At 57.7% G+C, this 14,699-nt stretch overlaps 2 protein-coding genes across 4 annotated transcripts in view; both read right to left on the bottom strand.

Moving 5' to 3' along the window:
- Positions 1-111: 111 nt before the first annotated feature.
- Positions 112-3,201, bottom strand: CPLANE2 (ciliogenesis and planar polarity effector complex subunit 2). Of its 3 annotated transcripts, XM_071449188.1 has the most exons (6): positions 3,167-3,201; positions 2,293-2,430; positions 2,070-2,222; positions 1,529-1,653; positions 1,299-1,438; positions 112-427 (listed from the first exon to the last, which is right to left on the bottom strand). In XM_071449188.1, exons 2-6 carry the CDS (start codon positions 2,393-2,395, stop codon positions 199-201), a joined length of 750 nt encoding a protein of 249 aa, XP_071305289.1. In that variant the 5' UTR covers positions 2,396-2,430; positions 3,167-3,201; the 3' UTR covers positions 112-198. The 3 variants fall into 3 exon arrangements, with proteins under 3 accessions (XP_071305289.1, XP_071305286.1, XP_071305288.1); XM_071449185.1 differs by lacking the exon at positions 3,167-3,201 and having other exon boundaries at positions 2,293-2,967; XM_071449187.1 differs by lacking the exons at positions 2,070-2,222; positions 3,167-3,201 and having other exon boundaries at positions 2,293-2,969.
- Positions 3,202-4,436: 1,235 nt separating this feature from the next.
- FBXO42 (F-box protein 42) overlaps positions 4,437-14,699 on the bottom strand; it is a 51,259-nt gene continuing 40,996 nt past the window's right edge. The window contains exons 5-10 of the mRNA XM_071449176.1: positions 10,383-10,536; positions 9,346-9,456; positions 8,994-9,090; positions 8,155-8,211; positions 7,464-7,580; positions 4,437-7,333 (exon numbers count right to left, since the gene is read on the bottom strand). Coding sequence (XP_071305277.1) covers positions 6,257-7,333; positions 7,464-7,580; positions 8,155-8,211; positions 8,994-9,090; positions 9,346-9,456; positions 10,383-10,536 — 1,613 coding nt within the window. The 3' untranslated portion in view covers positions 4,437-6,256. The remainder of the gene's footprint in view (positions 7,334-7,463; positions 7,581-8,154; positions 8,212-8,993; positions 9,091-9,345; positions 9,457-10,382; positions 10,537-14,699) is intronic.

Raw genomic sequence — 14,699 nt, 5'->3', positions numbered from 1 at the left:
GATGATCCCATTGCACCCCACACCCCCCAGTACCCCCAAATTTTCATTACCGCAGCACCCCAAATCCCCCCAAACTCCCCACCCCCCAAAACGGACAAGCCAGGCCACCCATGATGTTTTTCATAGAAAATCACTGATTTTAGCAAAAAGGCACCTTTTTTACCCCTCCCACTCCCCAAACCCTTCCCAAGAGGGAGTTCAGGTGGGGGTGTCCCCCGTGTCCCCCGGGGTGACCCCGGCGGTCACTTGGTCGCGCCGCCAGAGCTCCTCCACCAGGGCGTCCAGGACGGGGCCGACCCGGGCCAGCCCCGCCCGCGCCCCGCCGGCCCCCGCGGTGCCCCCCGCCCGCAGCACCCGCAGCCCCTGCGAGCCCTCGAAGGCCCGCACGTCCCCTTCTGTCACAGCCGCGTGCGGGGCCAGGTCGAATCTGGGGTGGGGAGGGGACACAGGGTCAAGGGAAACAGCAACGCCCCGGAAAATCCCCCCAGAAGCACCCGAGATTCATGGGGAGTTGTGAGCCCGTGGGTGTAACCAGGTGGGAGTGTTCTCTGCCTGCCCAGGGACTGAGTGGTTTGAAATCTGGGGGTGCAAACCTGATTATGAGGGGTCAAGGAGACATCAACACCCTGAAAAACCCCCCCAAAACCACCTAAAGAGAAATGGGGATTGTGAATCCATTGGTGCAATGAAGGGCTGCATGTTCTCAGCCTGCTAACAAGTGCTGAGAATTCTGGGGGTGCAAACCTGACTGGGGGGGGAACACGGGGTCAAGGAAGACCCAGAAAATCCCCCCAAAACCCCGTGAAAATAAGTGGGGATTGTGACCCAAAGAAACCCCCTAAAAAATCAATGGGAGTTGAGGGCACATTGGTGTAATGAGTATTGCATGTTCTCACCCTAACAAGGGATTGAGTGGTTTGAAATCGGGGTGCAAACCTGACTGGGTGGGGAGATATAGGGTCAAAGGAGACACCAACACCCCAAAAATCTCCTTTAGAGTGGCAAAACCCCCTAAAAATAAGCAGGAGCCGTGAACCCATCAGTGTAACCATTTGTGCACATTCTCAGCCTGCTGAGATACCAAATGCTGAGAAATCTGGGGGTGCGAACCCATTTTGGGGCGGGGGGGGGGGGGGTAAGGAACACTTAGAAAAACCCCAAAACCCTGTGAAAATCAGCAGGAGTCAGGAATCCACCGGTGTGCCATTCTCAGCCCCTGCCATGCCAAGCGCTGAGAGCCCCGGAGGTGCAATCCCCCCGCCATGGGGTAACTTTTGGGGACCCCCGCAAAAAGATACTTGGTGCCCACGACCACCCTGACGAGGTGACGGTCCCCGGGGCCCAGCACGCGGCCCATGAGCGCCGGCAGCTCCTCGAAGGACGCGCGGTCCGTGAAGGAGAACAGGAACAGGGCGGCGTCCGCCTCCTCCTTACAGGCCTGGGCACGGGGACACCGCTCACCGGGGGTCCTGGCGGTGTCCCCCGCCCCAAAACGCGTCCCCCACGCCAAAACGCGTCCCCCGCTCACGGGCAGCAGGTGCTCGAACTTCCTGAGCGCTCCGTCCCCGCAGTCCCAGAGGTGCAGCTGGAACAGGACGGGGCGGCCGCTGCCGCGGGGCTTGGCCGGCCAGAACAGCGTGGTGGCCTCGATGCCTGCGGGGACAGCGGGACTGTCACCCCCGGGACATCCCGGGCCATACACAGGGTCCCGTGGTGGCCTCGATGCCTGCGGGGACAGCGGGACTGTCACCCCCGAGACCCCACCGGGCCATACACAGGGTCCCGTGGTGGCCTCGATGCCTGCGGGGACAGCGGGACTGTCACCCCCGAGACCCCACCGGGCCATACACAGGGTCCCGTTGTGGCCTCGATGCCTGCGGGGACAGCGGGACTGTCACCCCCGAGACCCCACCGGGCCATACACAGGGTCTCGTTGTGGCCTCGATCCCTGCAGGGACAGCGGGACTGTCACCCCCGAGACCCCACCGGGCCATACACAGGGTCTCGTTGTGGCCTCGATCCCTGCGGGGACAGCGGGACTGTCACCCCCGGGTCCCCCCCGGCCGTACCCAGGGTCTCGTGGTGGGCGGGGGGCGCGGGGGTCCCCCCCAGCCAGGCCACCAGCGCTGTCTTGCCGACGCCGCTCCTGCCCGCCAGGAAGAGTTTGTAGGTGACCGTGGGGACAGCCAGCGCAGGCGGCAGCGCCGGGCGCTCCAGCAGACCTGGGGAGGGGCTCGGGGTCATTCTGGGGGGGCTGAGAGCTCGGCTGGGGGGCGCAGGGGGGGCACGCACCGAACACTCTCCGCTGGTTCTTGTGCAGGATGGAGTCCAGGTAGGGGCGGCCGGCGGGGGACAGGAGCCAGCCCGGCTCCAGCGCCCAGTCCTGCTCTGCCATGGGCCCCCAAACCTGGGGGACGGCCAAGAGCCCCCCTTCCCCCATGGGGTCACTGCATCCGCAGCTTTGGGGGCTCCTTTTGAGCCCACCCCAGGGTCCAGGCATCCTCCCCAGGGCCCCTAAATCCTCCATCGGGTGCCTAAAACACCCCCCGTGTCCCAGCATCCTCCCATGGGGGCCCCAAAACCACCCACGGGGTCCCTGACACGCCCCTGTGGGGTGCCTGCCCCCCCCTCCATGGGGTCTGTGCCCTCCCTATGGAGTCCCTGTACTCTCCCATGGGGTCCCTGACCCCTCTCTGGGGTCCCTGCACTCCCTACAGGGTCCCGCCGACTTCCCATGGGTTCCCTGTCCCTCTCCGGTTCCTGTGTCCCACTCTGGGGTCCCTCTCCCCCTCAGTGTCCCTCCCCCCTCCCAGGGCGTCCCTCACACCCCATACAGGGTCCCTGCCCCCCTCAGTGTCCCTTTATCCCCTCAGGGTGTCCCTCACAGCCCCATTCTGGGGTCCCTGTCCCCCTCAGTGTCCCTCCACCCTCCCAGGGTGTCCCTCACAGCCCACACGGAGTCCCTGCACTCCCCCGAGGGGTGCCTGCCACCCCCGCAGGTTCTGTGCTGCCCCCAGCTGCCCCCGGTGCCCCCACAGCATTTAGGAGGGGGGTCCCAGCCCCTGTCCCCTCCCCGGACCCGCTGCCCCCCAAATCCCCCCCTATGTCTTGTTCCCCACACCAATTTTCCCGCGCGGGCCCTTTAAGACGCGGCCCGGCCGCTCACCTGAGGCAGCTTCCACCTCCCCGTGACGTCACGAAAATAGGCGGGGCGCTACGGAGACCACGCCCAGCCACAGCTGCGCGTGCGCGGCGAGTTGAGGGGACGCGTGGAGTGACCTCGGCCCGGCGGATTTTGGGTGGTCCCCATCCCAAATTACTGACACTGCAATGATTTGGGGAGTCCCAATCCCAAGTTATTGACATCAGAGTGATTTGGGGGTTCCCATCCCAAGTTACTGACACTGCAATGATTTGGGGGCTCCCAATCCCAAGTTACTGACACTGCAATGATTTGGGGGTCCCCATGCCAAGTTACTGACACTGCAATGATTTGGGGGTCCCCATCCCACGTTACTGACACTGCAATGATTTGGGGATTCCCACTCCAAGTTACTGACACTGCAATGATTTGGGGGTCCCCATCCCCAGTTCCCAGCACTGCCGGGATTTGGGGTTCCCAACTGCCAGTGTTTCCAGGCTTTGGAGCCCTCCCTCATCCCTAATCACTGACACTGGAATGCTTTGGGCTCCAACATCTCCCCCACTGGCAGGACTTGGGGTCCCAGTTTCTAGCCCCAGCAGGCTCTAGGATCTCCATCTCCAGCAGGCTGTGGAGTTTCCAGCACTGGCAGGATTTGGGGTCCTCAGCACCAATTTCCAGCCCCAAGTGGTTTTGGGCTCCCTATTCCAAATTTCCAGCCCCAACAGGTTTTGGGGTTCCCAATTCCCAGTGCTGGGAGGCTTTGACATCCCCAGTTACCATCTCCAGCAGTCTTTGGGATTCCCATTTCCAGTTTCCATCCCTAACAAGAGTTTGGTGTCCCCCATTCCCAGTGCTGACAGCTTTGGGTTCCTGTCCCTAATTCCCAACCCTGGAAGGACCTGGGATTCACAATTTCCAGCACAAGCAGGACATGGGTTCCCCAGTTCCCAGCCCTGAGAGGTTCTGGAGTTTCATCCTAAACCTCCATCCCAAACAGGGCTTGGGATCCCTGAATTCCCAGCTCCCACAGGCTCTGGGATCCCCAGTTTCCAACCCCAACAGGCTTTGGGGTCCCCATCCCCAATTTCTGGCTCCAAGAAAATTCAGTGTCCCAAATTCTCTGTGTCCCTCTTTGCCTCCCTCCACTGCTCCAGCATCCCCTGTACAAATATTTCCCTTCTCTTACACAAAGACCCCAAGTTCCCCCTTTCACCCCCAAACTTAACAGCAGCACAGCAAGAACTTCCCCTCCAAATCACTCCCACCCCTCCCCAAAAGCATCAACCATCTGTTTCTTTTCCTTTTTATTTGTTAAACCACTAAAAATTCGTTGGGAAGGGGGGGGAGGGACCCCCATGAACCCCCCCAAAATGTACACAAGATTTTAAATATCACCGGAATCGCTTCCCATTGCTGCTCTCGGCCCGGGAGTGACGGGGGGGACACCTGAGTCGCGGTGGGTGGGGGGGACACCTCGCTCACAGCACCAGCAGCTCCCGTGGGATTCGGGGACAGGGACCCAAATTTGGGGTGAATCTCTCTGAAGGGCACAGAACATGCATCTCCCAGCGGGGAACCCCGGGAGGGGAACCCCGGGAGCGGGGCAGGATGGAAACTGGGAGAGCAGCCCTGGAGGGATGCTCTGGAGGGAGGAGGACATCAAGGCGCCATCCATGCCCGGCTTTGACTCTTTTTTTGGGGATGGATGACAAAAAACATGCAAAGGGGACGTGGGGATCGATGGCGAAGCCTCGACCGCCTTCCCCGCGGCCACACGTGGAGAAGGAAAATTCCAAAATTCCACAGCTCACCCGAGGTGCTCCTGAGGTCTGGGGATTTTTTGAGGGAGGGGGAGGAAATTGAATTTTGCTTTCCCTTAGGACAAATCAAATTGTTCTGGGATGAACGGGAGAGGTGGGATTCGATGAGGGGTTTATTTACAGAGGTGGAAATGCCGCGGGTGAAGCAAATCCCTCCCCGTCCCCACGCGGCTGGGATGGGATTTAAGGCTCCGACCGGCAGAAAGCTCAGTGGGAATGGAGAAGAAAAATTTTGGGAAGAAGGGACCACGTCATGGCACTGCCGGTTTGGGGAGGGCTCCCTGGTTTTAGGGTGCTGGAGGTTGTTGACCAAAACCTGGCAGAATCCGCCCCGTTTCCCCCCCTTGGAGGGGACAGGGAAGGAGGGGTTGTCCCAGAAGGACGCACAGGTTCAATCCCTTCGGATTTGGATTTAATCTTTGCGGAAGGAGGCACGTGCAAAGATGAGGTGAAGTTACTGCATCGAGGCTGCCCTCACATTTACCAGTATGTCCTTTTCCCTGGAAAACCCACCCTGCTCCCGGGCTCCAAGGGGCTGCTTCGGCCTTGAACGGGTTTGGGCCGTTCAATGAAATGAAACCTTTAAGTCTAGAAGGGAATTGGCAGCCAAATATCTCTGTTTTGGGGGAATAATGGGATTTTCAAAGTATTTTTGCTGGTCAGAGGGGATCAGGGCTGACCCCTAAGCCTGATCCAGCAGGGCAGGGAGAGAAGGGATGCTAACAATCAAGATTTTTGGCATTTTGACACAAAAAAATGTCCTTTCCTCCTTCTTTTGGTCCTGCCTGGAGGACAGAGACGAGAGCGGCAGGTGAGAGGCAAAATAAAAAGGCATCGTGTTTGTGTCGAGCAAAGGTTGGCAGCGCTGGGAGATTCCCAGAGGGATATTGCTGTTTTCCTGACAGAGTTGAGCATGGAATTAATCAAGCTAACAGCCTCCTGCCTGCTGCAATTTAGGTTATTCCTATAAAACCACTTCTGCTCACAACCCACGAGGAATTTCGGAGAGACCGAGACTCACAAACACTTAGGGAATAAACCCAGGAGGATCCTGGCTGCAGCAGAGGAATTCCCTGACTGCTCACCCCGAATCCTCGGATCCTTCCCCGCCTGTAAACACGACTGGGGTCTTACTGGGAACTGCCGGGGCAGTGCTGGAGGGTTTGCTTGGACTTTTATTGGTTTCCTGCTCCCTAATTCACAGTTTGAACGCCTGCGTGTTGGGAAGGGGCTGGGGAAGGAGGAGGAAGAGCCGCAGGGATGGAAGGACGGGCGGCGGGCGGGGGCCGCATTATCTCTTTGCTCGCACAAAGTACAAGGCATTTGTTTTGGGGTAATATTTGACGTTTTGTTTCTTGTCCATCAGGCCACCGAATATGATCAGCTCCCCTCGGCCTTGCACCACTGTGTGTAAACTGGTCTCGGGTGGCCCCACCACGGAGCTGCTGTTGAACACTTTCCACTTGACTCGTCCCTGCTCCTTGGTGTCCTTAATGTCCAGCACGTACATCTGCATGGGCTTGCAGTTCATGCTCTGGTACAGCGGCTTGCCCACGTTCAGCGACTGCGGCGGGTGGTGCCCGAGGCGCCGGGCGATGGGGGGCAGCGAGTGCCCCTCGCCCTGGGTGCTGCTCGGCCGCACTGAGCCCGGCTCGGCGCCCGGGGACCCCGGGGACGAGGCCAGGGGAGGGCTCAGCGCGGCCGAGGCCGAGGCGGCTTTGGAGGAGAGGGCTTTGACGGCCTCGAGGCTGCGGCGGAGCGCGCCGGGGGACACGGCCCCGGGCAGGGCGGCGTGGGGCGGGGTGTGGATGCCGTTGGTGTGCTCCGGGGGGTTCCGCGTGCCCGCTGTCCTGCCCTCCGCGCCGTCCAGCTGGCACAGGAGGGACGTGGGCTTCTGCTCCCAGCCCAGCTCCACGGAGGCCAGGCGCAGATCCCTCTGCTCCGGCAGCGAGCCCCGGCGCGGCGCCAGGGCCGGCCCCACCTTGAGGTCGAATCCCTCGGCGGCCGAGGGGGTGCTGGGGGACAGGGCCTGCACGGGGCTGTCCAGGGAGGCCCCGCCGGGCGGCGCAGCTCCGGGTGACACGGTGCCGCCGTTGAGCACCGGGGAACTGTCCCCTCTGGCCGGGGACAGGCTGCCCTCCCGCGAGCCCGACGGCGTCTGCCTGCGGGGCCGCAGGGTGCCCCAGCGGCCGTTGACGCAGGGAGCCTCGTCCGTGTTCCTGACGGGAGACTGGGAGCGGAATTCCCGCGTCTCGGGCACCAGGGCGGGCGGCGTGGCGCTGATGGGAGACGGGCGGGAGTTGAGGCTGGGGCTCAGCGGGGCTCTCCCGCTGGGAGCTTGGCTGAAGACCACGACGCACTGTCCCACCTGAGGGAGAGCAGGGAACAGACATCAGGAGGAGCCTTGGTGCTGGGGAGAAGCAGTTATGGAACATTTTGGGCAGGGAATAAAGAGGGAGGGGTGTGTGTGAGGGAGCAGGGACCCCCCGTGTCCGTACCCTGCAGGCAGGATGGCACCACAGCTCCGGGGCTCCGTGGTCCTCGTTCTCCACCTTGAGCGGCTGCCAAGTCCAGGGGTTGGCCTGCATGTGCAGCAACCAGGCGTCTTTGAACAGCTGGGGAGAGAAAGGTCACACATTCAGGAGTCTGGGCTGGCATTCAGAAACCCAGGCCGAGTTTTAGGAACCCAGGCTGAGATTCAGGAGCCCAGGCTGAGATTCAGGAGCCCAGGCTGAGATTCAGAAGCCCAGGCTGAGATTCAGGATCCCAGGCTGAGTTTTAGCCCAGTTTGCTGCTGGGCTCAGTCCATCAGGGCCGTGGTGGGAGCAGTGCTTTGCTGCTGCAGACAGAGGATGCTGACCCAGGGCAGGAGCTAATCACCCATGAGTGACTGCACCTCACTATGGCCATGGATAAATCCCTTCATTGCCATCTGCTATCCCAGTACAAAGTCAGGCTCATCCTGACGAGCCTCAGTGAACCCAGGGAGCTGCTCAGAGAGTGCCTGGGGTGATTTTTATTAATTAAAGCAGCTCCAGCAACAGCTAAACAGCTTCTCTGAAAAATCTACCAGGTGGGTGCCCAGACTTGAGGAATAAAATGCCACCAACATGCAGAGTCCCCCCCATCCCAAATCCAGCCCCCAGGTGCCAGGGGGATGGTGATGTCCCTGCTCCCCCAGGTACTCACTGCATTGGGACCCCCGCAGCCTCCCAGGATCAAAATGGTCTCGTTGTCTATCACGATCTGGAGGGGACAAAAGAGACTTTCAGCCTGGGAAGGATTTTTGGCCAGGCCTCCAAGGGCAGACAGAGGCAGGTTCTCGCTGCATGAGCTTTGCTGGGGTCTGTGTCCCCAGGATGAGGAGTGGAGCTGGGATGGAGCTGGTTTTGCCAGGCCCAGGACAGAGTGGGATGCAGGGCTCATCCCACCCCTTGTCCCAAACCAGTTCCTCTCTCCAAGGGGAGCAGTCACCCTTCCCAAAGCTCCAGGGCCCCAAGATCCCTCTGCAAAGGAGGGGAAGGTGGAAGGATTGTTTGGGAGGGCAGGTGCTGGCAGCAGTGTCTGATCAGTGCTGCTGCTGGGTGAGGGATCCCCGTGGGCTCCTTTCCCAGGGCATGGAAGGCACATTCCAGCACGAGCCATCCAAGCCCTGCTGGGACCAGCCACACTCTGGGGATCACTGACCATCCCAGATGGGGACAGCTGCCTCAGGCCAGGTGACAGCCACGAGCTCCCTGCCCCGGCAGGTGCTGCTGGAGCTGTGCTTGGAGCAGGAGCAATCCCAGGATCGGGAGAGAGGAGCAGTCACAAGGGCCCGGAGCCAAACCAGGCTGTGCTGCCTCTCCACTGATCTGAGGTGCCACGGGGCATGAGTGGGGTAAAGCAGGGATGTGTTCATTACAGCTCTGAGTCACTGGGGGAGAGGGCCTGGCGGGCAAGGGCTCCACAGATAACTTGGGAGGGAATGAATGAAGCTGAGGAGCGGGGAGTGAGGCTGTGCCTGGCTTCCCTCTGGCTGAGCTCACCTGGGACTGGCCCCCGCGTGGGTGAGGGCTGGGCCCCGAGATGCTTGGCTTGGACCAAGCCCACTGCTCCAGATCCAGCACCCAGACGTCGTTGCTCCTGCAGGGATGAGACAACATGGGCTGAGGACACAAGCAGGGATGTGGAACTCGGGTTCAGGGCTGGGTTTTATGGCAGAATTGGGATTTATGCAGGCTGGAGGCTTGGGATTTGCTGTGAGAGGTGAAGGGTGTGCTAAGGCAGCAGGCAGACCCCAAAATCCTGCAAAAAATTCCTCATGGGTGACCCCAAGACCATCCCAACCTCCTTGTGGCTAACAGGGGCACTTGTCAGCTACCCTGACCCCAAACTTACATCTGCCGGGATCCAAGGGAGCCCCCAAAAACGATCATTTTGTCTTCAATGACACAGGAGGAGTGTCCTGCCATGGGAGGGGGGCCGTGGGTGGTCATGATGCAGTTCCACCTGGGAAGAGAGGCAGGAACACATGCCCCAGTGAAGGAAAACATTGGATGAAAGGCCAAACAAAAAATCCCAAAGGCCTGCAAAGTCCTCAAGAACACGTAATGGAGGAAAACCACAGGGAAAACCTCCAAATATCCAAATAGCAACTAAACTAATTAGAAATCCCAATGTGCTAAACATTTTTAAGGCATGACCAAGTCTCATGGCCAAGTTGGGAACATCTCCCCTTCCAATTAAGTTTGCCTCAAATTCTTTCCAAGAGAATTGGAAATCTTAATTACAGAGTTGTAATGACACTGCCCAAAGTGCTCTGGATAATTGATACTTTGGAGGATGAAAAGTTCTCAGCACAAGAGGAGCAAGAACCTTCTCTTTGATACAGCATTTTCCTTCTCACACACACCATCAGTGAGAAAGCTGGGTCTAAAATCAGCCAAATGGTGTTTAAAGGGAAAAGGAAAATTCCTGCCAGGTCCATGGACACTGCTGGATGCTCCAGTCCTGGAGCTGTAAAGGCAGAGGTTGAAATGATGGAGAAATCTGATTTATCACATCTCCCTGAGGGAGCTGAGTTTTGGATCATCACTGAAAACAAGACCTCCAGCACTTCAGGCTTATCTCAGAAACACCTCAGTGCTCCCAGCCAAAGTGATAAGGCACTTAAAACACCCAGGCTTCCCACCTGGATGGGGATGCTCAGGAAGCCTGGAATATTTAGGTACAAGTCCAGAACCATATGGAAGCAACAGCACCCACGAGCTGCTTGGCAGCACCCTGTCCTCAGCTCTGCTGTGCTTGTGTGGCTTTTTTTGTTTTAGAAAGAGCATTAGAGACACACCTGGGAAACCAGGACCACGCACAGCTTCCCAGGCATTCCTCCAGCTGCATTCCAGAGCCATTTCTCCAGGATCAAAGCCTGCTCTTACCAGTTTTTGGAGGGGGAGTAGGTGTGGATCTCATCGAAGAACCTCTCGGGCTGGTGCAGGGGGTAAGGGCTCGGCCTGGTCCACCCCCCAAAAAGCACCAGCAAGTCCTTGTAGACCACCAGCGTGGCCCCAGCCTTGGGAGAGGGGTAGGAACCTGGCAGGGAGGGAGGAGAAGTTAGGAAAACCATGTTTGAACACCAGCCCCTAACTCTGCATCACTTCTTCAGTGCCACAACGTGGAGACTCCACCTTTCTGAAAAAATGAAAATAACAGAAAAGAAAAAAAAAAAAGGAAAAAAAAGGCAAAATTAGAGCTGGGAGCCTGGGAAGAAAACTCCTGCCAATTTGTGTCATGGTAATTAGTGGGAGCCTGAAAGCACATCTCAAACACAGCAAAACATCTGTCACTCACTGGCAGGAAATTGCCGGTTTTCCAGTGATCCCTCCAAATTATTGCTTTAGCGCCGAATAAAAGCAATAATTACCTCCAAATACCTCCTAAGTCTGTCCCTGAGGAGGGAGGGAGAAGGGAGACAATTCCAAGGCACCCAGAGTAGCTCGTGCAGATGTGTGGGGTGCCCACAAGTGGCAGCACTCACTGAACCCCAGTTTTGAGAGGAAGCCCTGAATGCTCTGGCTGTGAATGGAGTAATTCCTTGAGTCTGCAGGATGCAGTGCTGCTCTAAAAATCGTGGAAAATCTTTTTGTGCTGCCTGTTTGAGGTTCAAAGGGCTCTGCAGGGACCAGGGGCCTCCTGAGCAGGACCTGCACATGGACAAGGTGACCTCTTGGGCTCGGTGCTGTCAGGATTTGCTGTGCTCAGATGGTTCCATGGATCCCAAGGGCTTTCCTGAGCTCACCTCTCAACCTACTGCTGCTCCTGTGGCCCCTGGCCATCACATCCCTGGAAGTGTCCAAGGCCAGGCTGGATGGGACTTGGAGCAACCTGGTCCAGTGAAAGGTGTCCTTGCCCATGGCAGAGGGTGGAATGGGATGAGCTTTAAGGTCCCTTCCAACCCAAACCACTCTGGGATTCTGTGATTCCTGTGGAAGATGTCCCTGTCCATGGAAGGAGGGTGCAATGAGATGAGCTTTAAGCTCCTCCCAGCCCAAACCATTCTGGGATTTTATGGTTCTTAACCCGCTCAGAGCAGGAGCAGCCTCAGTGCAAGAAACTTGTTAGCAAGAGCAACTATCAAAGGATTCAATTCCTTTGAATTTATGTTGGGAAATCAGATGCTGCAAAAGCCCAATCCCTGCCTGGCCCTGGAGCCAGAGGTGCTGTGTCTGTGTCAGCACCCCTGCTGATGTTTGAGGGGCTGAGCTGCTTCCCAGAAACAGCTAAAGCCTCTGCAGGGCCTGACTCTGAGCATCCATCCTCCTTCCCACGGTGGTCACCAGCACCTGGCACATTGCTCCAGCTCCACAGCCACCCCTTGCAGTTCATCCCCAGCCCAGCACACTGCTCAGCTCCACAGCCACCCCTTGCAGTCCATCCCCAGCCCAGCACACTGCCCCAGCTCCACAGCCACTCCTTGCAGTTCATCCCCAGCCCAGCACACTGCTCAGCTCCACAGCCACTCCTTGCAGTTCATCCCCAGCACACTGCCCCAGCTCCACAGCCACCCCTTGCAGTTCATCCTGGCATGCTGAGCCCAGCACACTGCTCAGCTCCACAGCCACTCCTTGCAGTTCATCCCCAGCCCAGCACACTGCTCAGCTCCACAGCCACTCCTTGCAGTTCATCCCCAGCCCAGCACACTGCTCAGCTCCACAGCCACTCCTTGCAGTTCATCCCCAGCACACTGCTCAGCTCCACAGCCACCCCTTGCAGTTCATCCCCAGTACACTGCTCAGCTCCACAGCCACTCCTTGCAGTTCATCCCCAGCACACTGCTCCAGCTCCACAGCCACTCCTTGCAGTTCATCCCCAGCCCAGCACACTGCTCAGCTCCACAGCCACTCCTTGCAGTTCATCCCCAGTACACTGCTCAGCTCCACAGCCACTCCTTGCAGTTCATCCCCAGCCCAGCACACTGCTCAGCTCCACAGCCACCCCTTGCAGTTCATCCTGGCATCCCCAGCCCAGCTCTGTGAGCGGGGCAGCTCAAGGGCACGGCTCACATGTGGCCACCTCTCTGAACCAGCCGATGCTCCCACCTGGCCCCTGTCCCCTCCCCTGTCCCAGCAGGACTCAGAGACACAATTTTAGCAGGGAATGACACCCAGAACAGACTATTTTTAAAAGAAACCGGAGCAGCTATTTTAGGATGTTGCAGCTGAGGGAAGCAATTCCGTCGCAATGGGTTCCAGGTGCTGGGAGGGAAGAGCCCAGCAGAAAGCAGCCCCTGGCCTGATGCAGAGATGGCCATGGTGTCCCTGAGCCCTTCCCCAGGGACAGAGAGTTCTGCTGCCCTCAGCCTCATGGAGATGAGGGAAAAATGGGAATAAAGCTCTGCAGAAGCATTTAATGCAAGGTAATGTGTGGCCAGAGCTGTACCAAGGTCTCCGTGAGGACGAGATGCCAGTGAGGGTCACATTTGGTTACTCCTTGTTCCTGAATTCCAGTTTTCCTGGCTCGTTCCATGTGTGCAATTCATTAACCCACACCAGCAGGTTTCCAGCCTAAATAATTTCCTGACAGTGCAGAAAGTTTTTCTCCTAAGCCTGGCACCACAATAAAACATTTGTACCAGAGCTTGTGAATCCCAGCTGGGTGATATCGCCAGGGATGCCACAAGGTGCTGGGGTTAAATTGGGTTATTTTTAAACCAAAAGGGGCAGCTAGAGTCATTCCAGGATGGAAAAACATTGGCACCTTGCTCAGAAAGGTCTGGGATGGAGCAGTGAGGAAAGTCACCCTCCCACTGCTGTAACCTGAAGGTCAACCCCAGCCTCAGCCAAGAAGACAATTCCCAAGTGAGTCAGTGCCGTGCAAACAGCCCAGGGCAGAGGCCAGCCCCGGTTTTTCAGGAAGCTTTGCCTGTTATTGGACATTGTACGGATGTAAATGAGCTGAGTTTCATTCTGCAATGCAGGAAAACTCTGCATTTAATAAGTCAAAGAAGAGCTGGCCTCCCAAAGCCTCTTCCAACAGCACAACTGGGATATCTGCGGACGCTCTCCACAAATGAGATGCACCACAACCATCTCCAAGATCTTGTGCTGGAGCAGGAATGTGTGGGAATCTGGAGAATTAATGCTGTTTATCCCTAAAGCAGGGGAGAGCTGCTGGGTGCTGGGTCCTCAGGAAGGGCAGGAACATCCCAAGGGAGCTGCTGGAAGGGGAAGGCAGCGGCCGCTCCATGAGCTCAGGACTCAGGCATGCGGAGGAGCCTGGCACAGAGGGACATCAAAGGGACCGAGGACCTGCTCAAAGTCCAGCCCTCTGGAGGATGTGGGAGGTGGGAGCGGCCCTTCAAAGACTCCCAGGAACACAGGGGATCCTCTCTGGAATAGCACATGGATCGGGCTGAGGAGCCATCAGAACTTGGTTGATGAACTGCACTGGGTCCCACCGGTCACAGCGGGGAACTGCTGCCATCCTGAGCTCCCCACCCCAGTAACACCACCCAGCCCAACATCCAGGTTATCCCTCCATAACACCATCCAGCCCAAAATCCAGGTTATTCCACTATAACATCATCCAGGTTATCCCTCCACAACACCAGCCAGCCCAACATCCAGGTTATCCCTCCATGACACCATCCAGGTTATTCCTCCACAACACCATCCAGCCCAAAATCCAGGTTATTCCTCTGTAACACCATCCAAGTTACTTCTCCATAACACCATGCAGGTTATCCTTCCATAACATCATCCAGGTTATCCCTCCATAACACCATCCAGCCCAACATCCAGGTTATCCCTCCATAACACCATCCAGGTTATCCCTCCATAACACCATCCAGGTTATTCCTCCACAACACCATCCAGCCCAAAATCCAGGTTATCCCTCCACAACATTATCCAGCCCAACACCCAGATTATCCCTGCTGAGGATAAAGGCTGGAGCAGGCTGAGGGTGTAGCACAGCTCACTCCTCCTAAGCACAGCAGGCTCCATCCCTGCACAGCTGACGCTGTTCTTTCGGCTGGGATGAGGAGCTAAAAGCTGGGCTGAGCTATTTTTTTCCCAGCTGATGGATTTTCCTGGCTCGCAAAGCCAAAAAACCAACCAACCAAAGATCTCTGGCTTCCAGAGATGTTTGGAAAAGAAATGCCAGCCTCTGATTGCTCCCGACACGAGCTCTGGGTGTTTTATCTGTGTTGGATCTGTCCTTATAAGCAGTTTTTCAAGCCCAGTTATCCAGCCCTC

Source organism: Agelaius tricolor, unplaced genomic scaffold, assembly GCF_023055355.1.
Source record: "Agelaius tricolor isolate 1412-34295 unplaced genomic scaffold, bAgeTri1.0.p SCAF_28, whole genome shotgun sequence".
In the NCBI taxonomy this organism is placed as follows: Eukaryota; Metazoa; Chordata; class Aves; order Passeriformes; family Icteridae; genus Agelaius; species Agelaius tricolor.
This window is presented reverse-complemented; position numbering and strand designations above follow the sequence as displayed.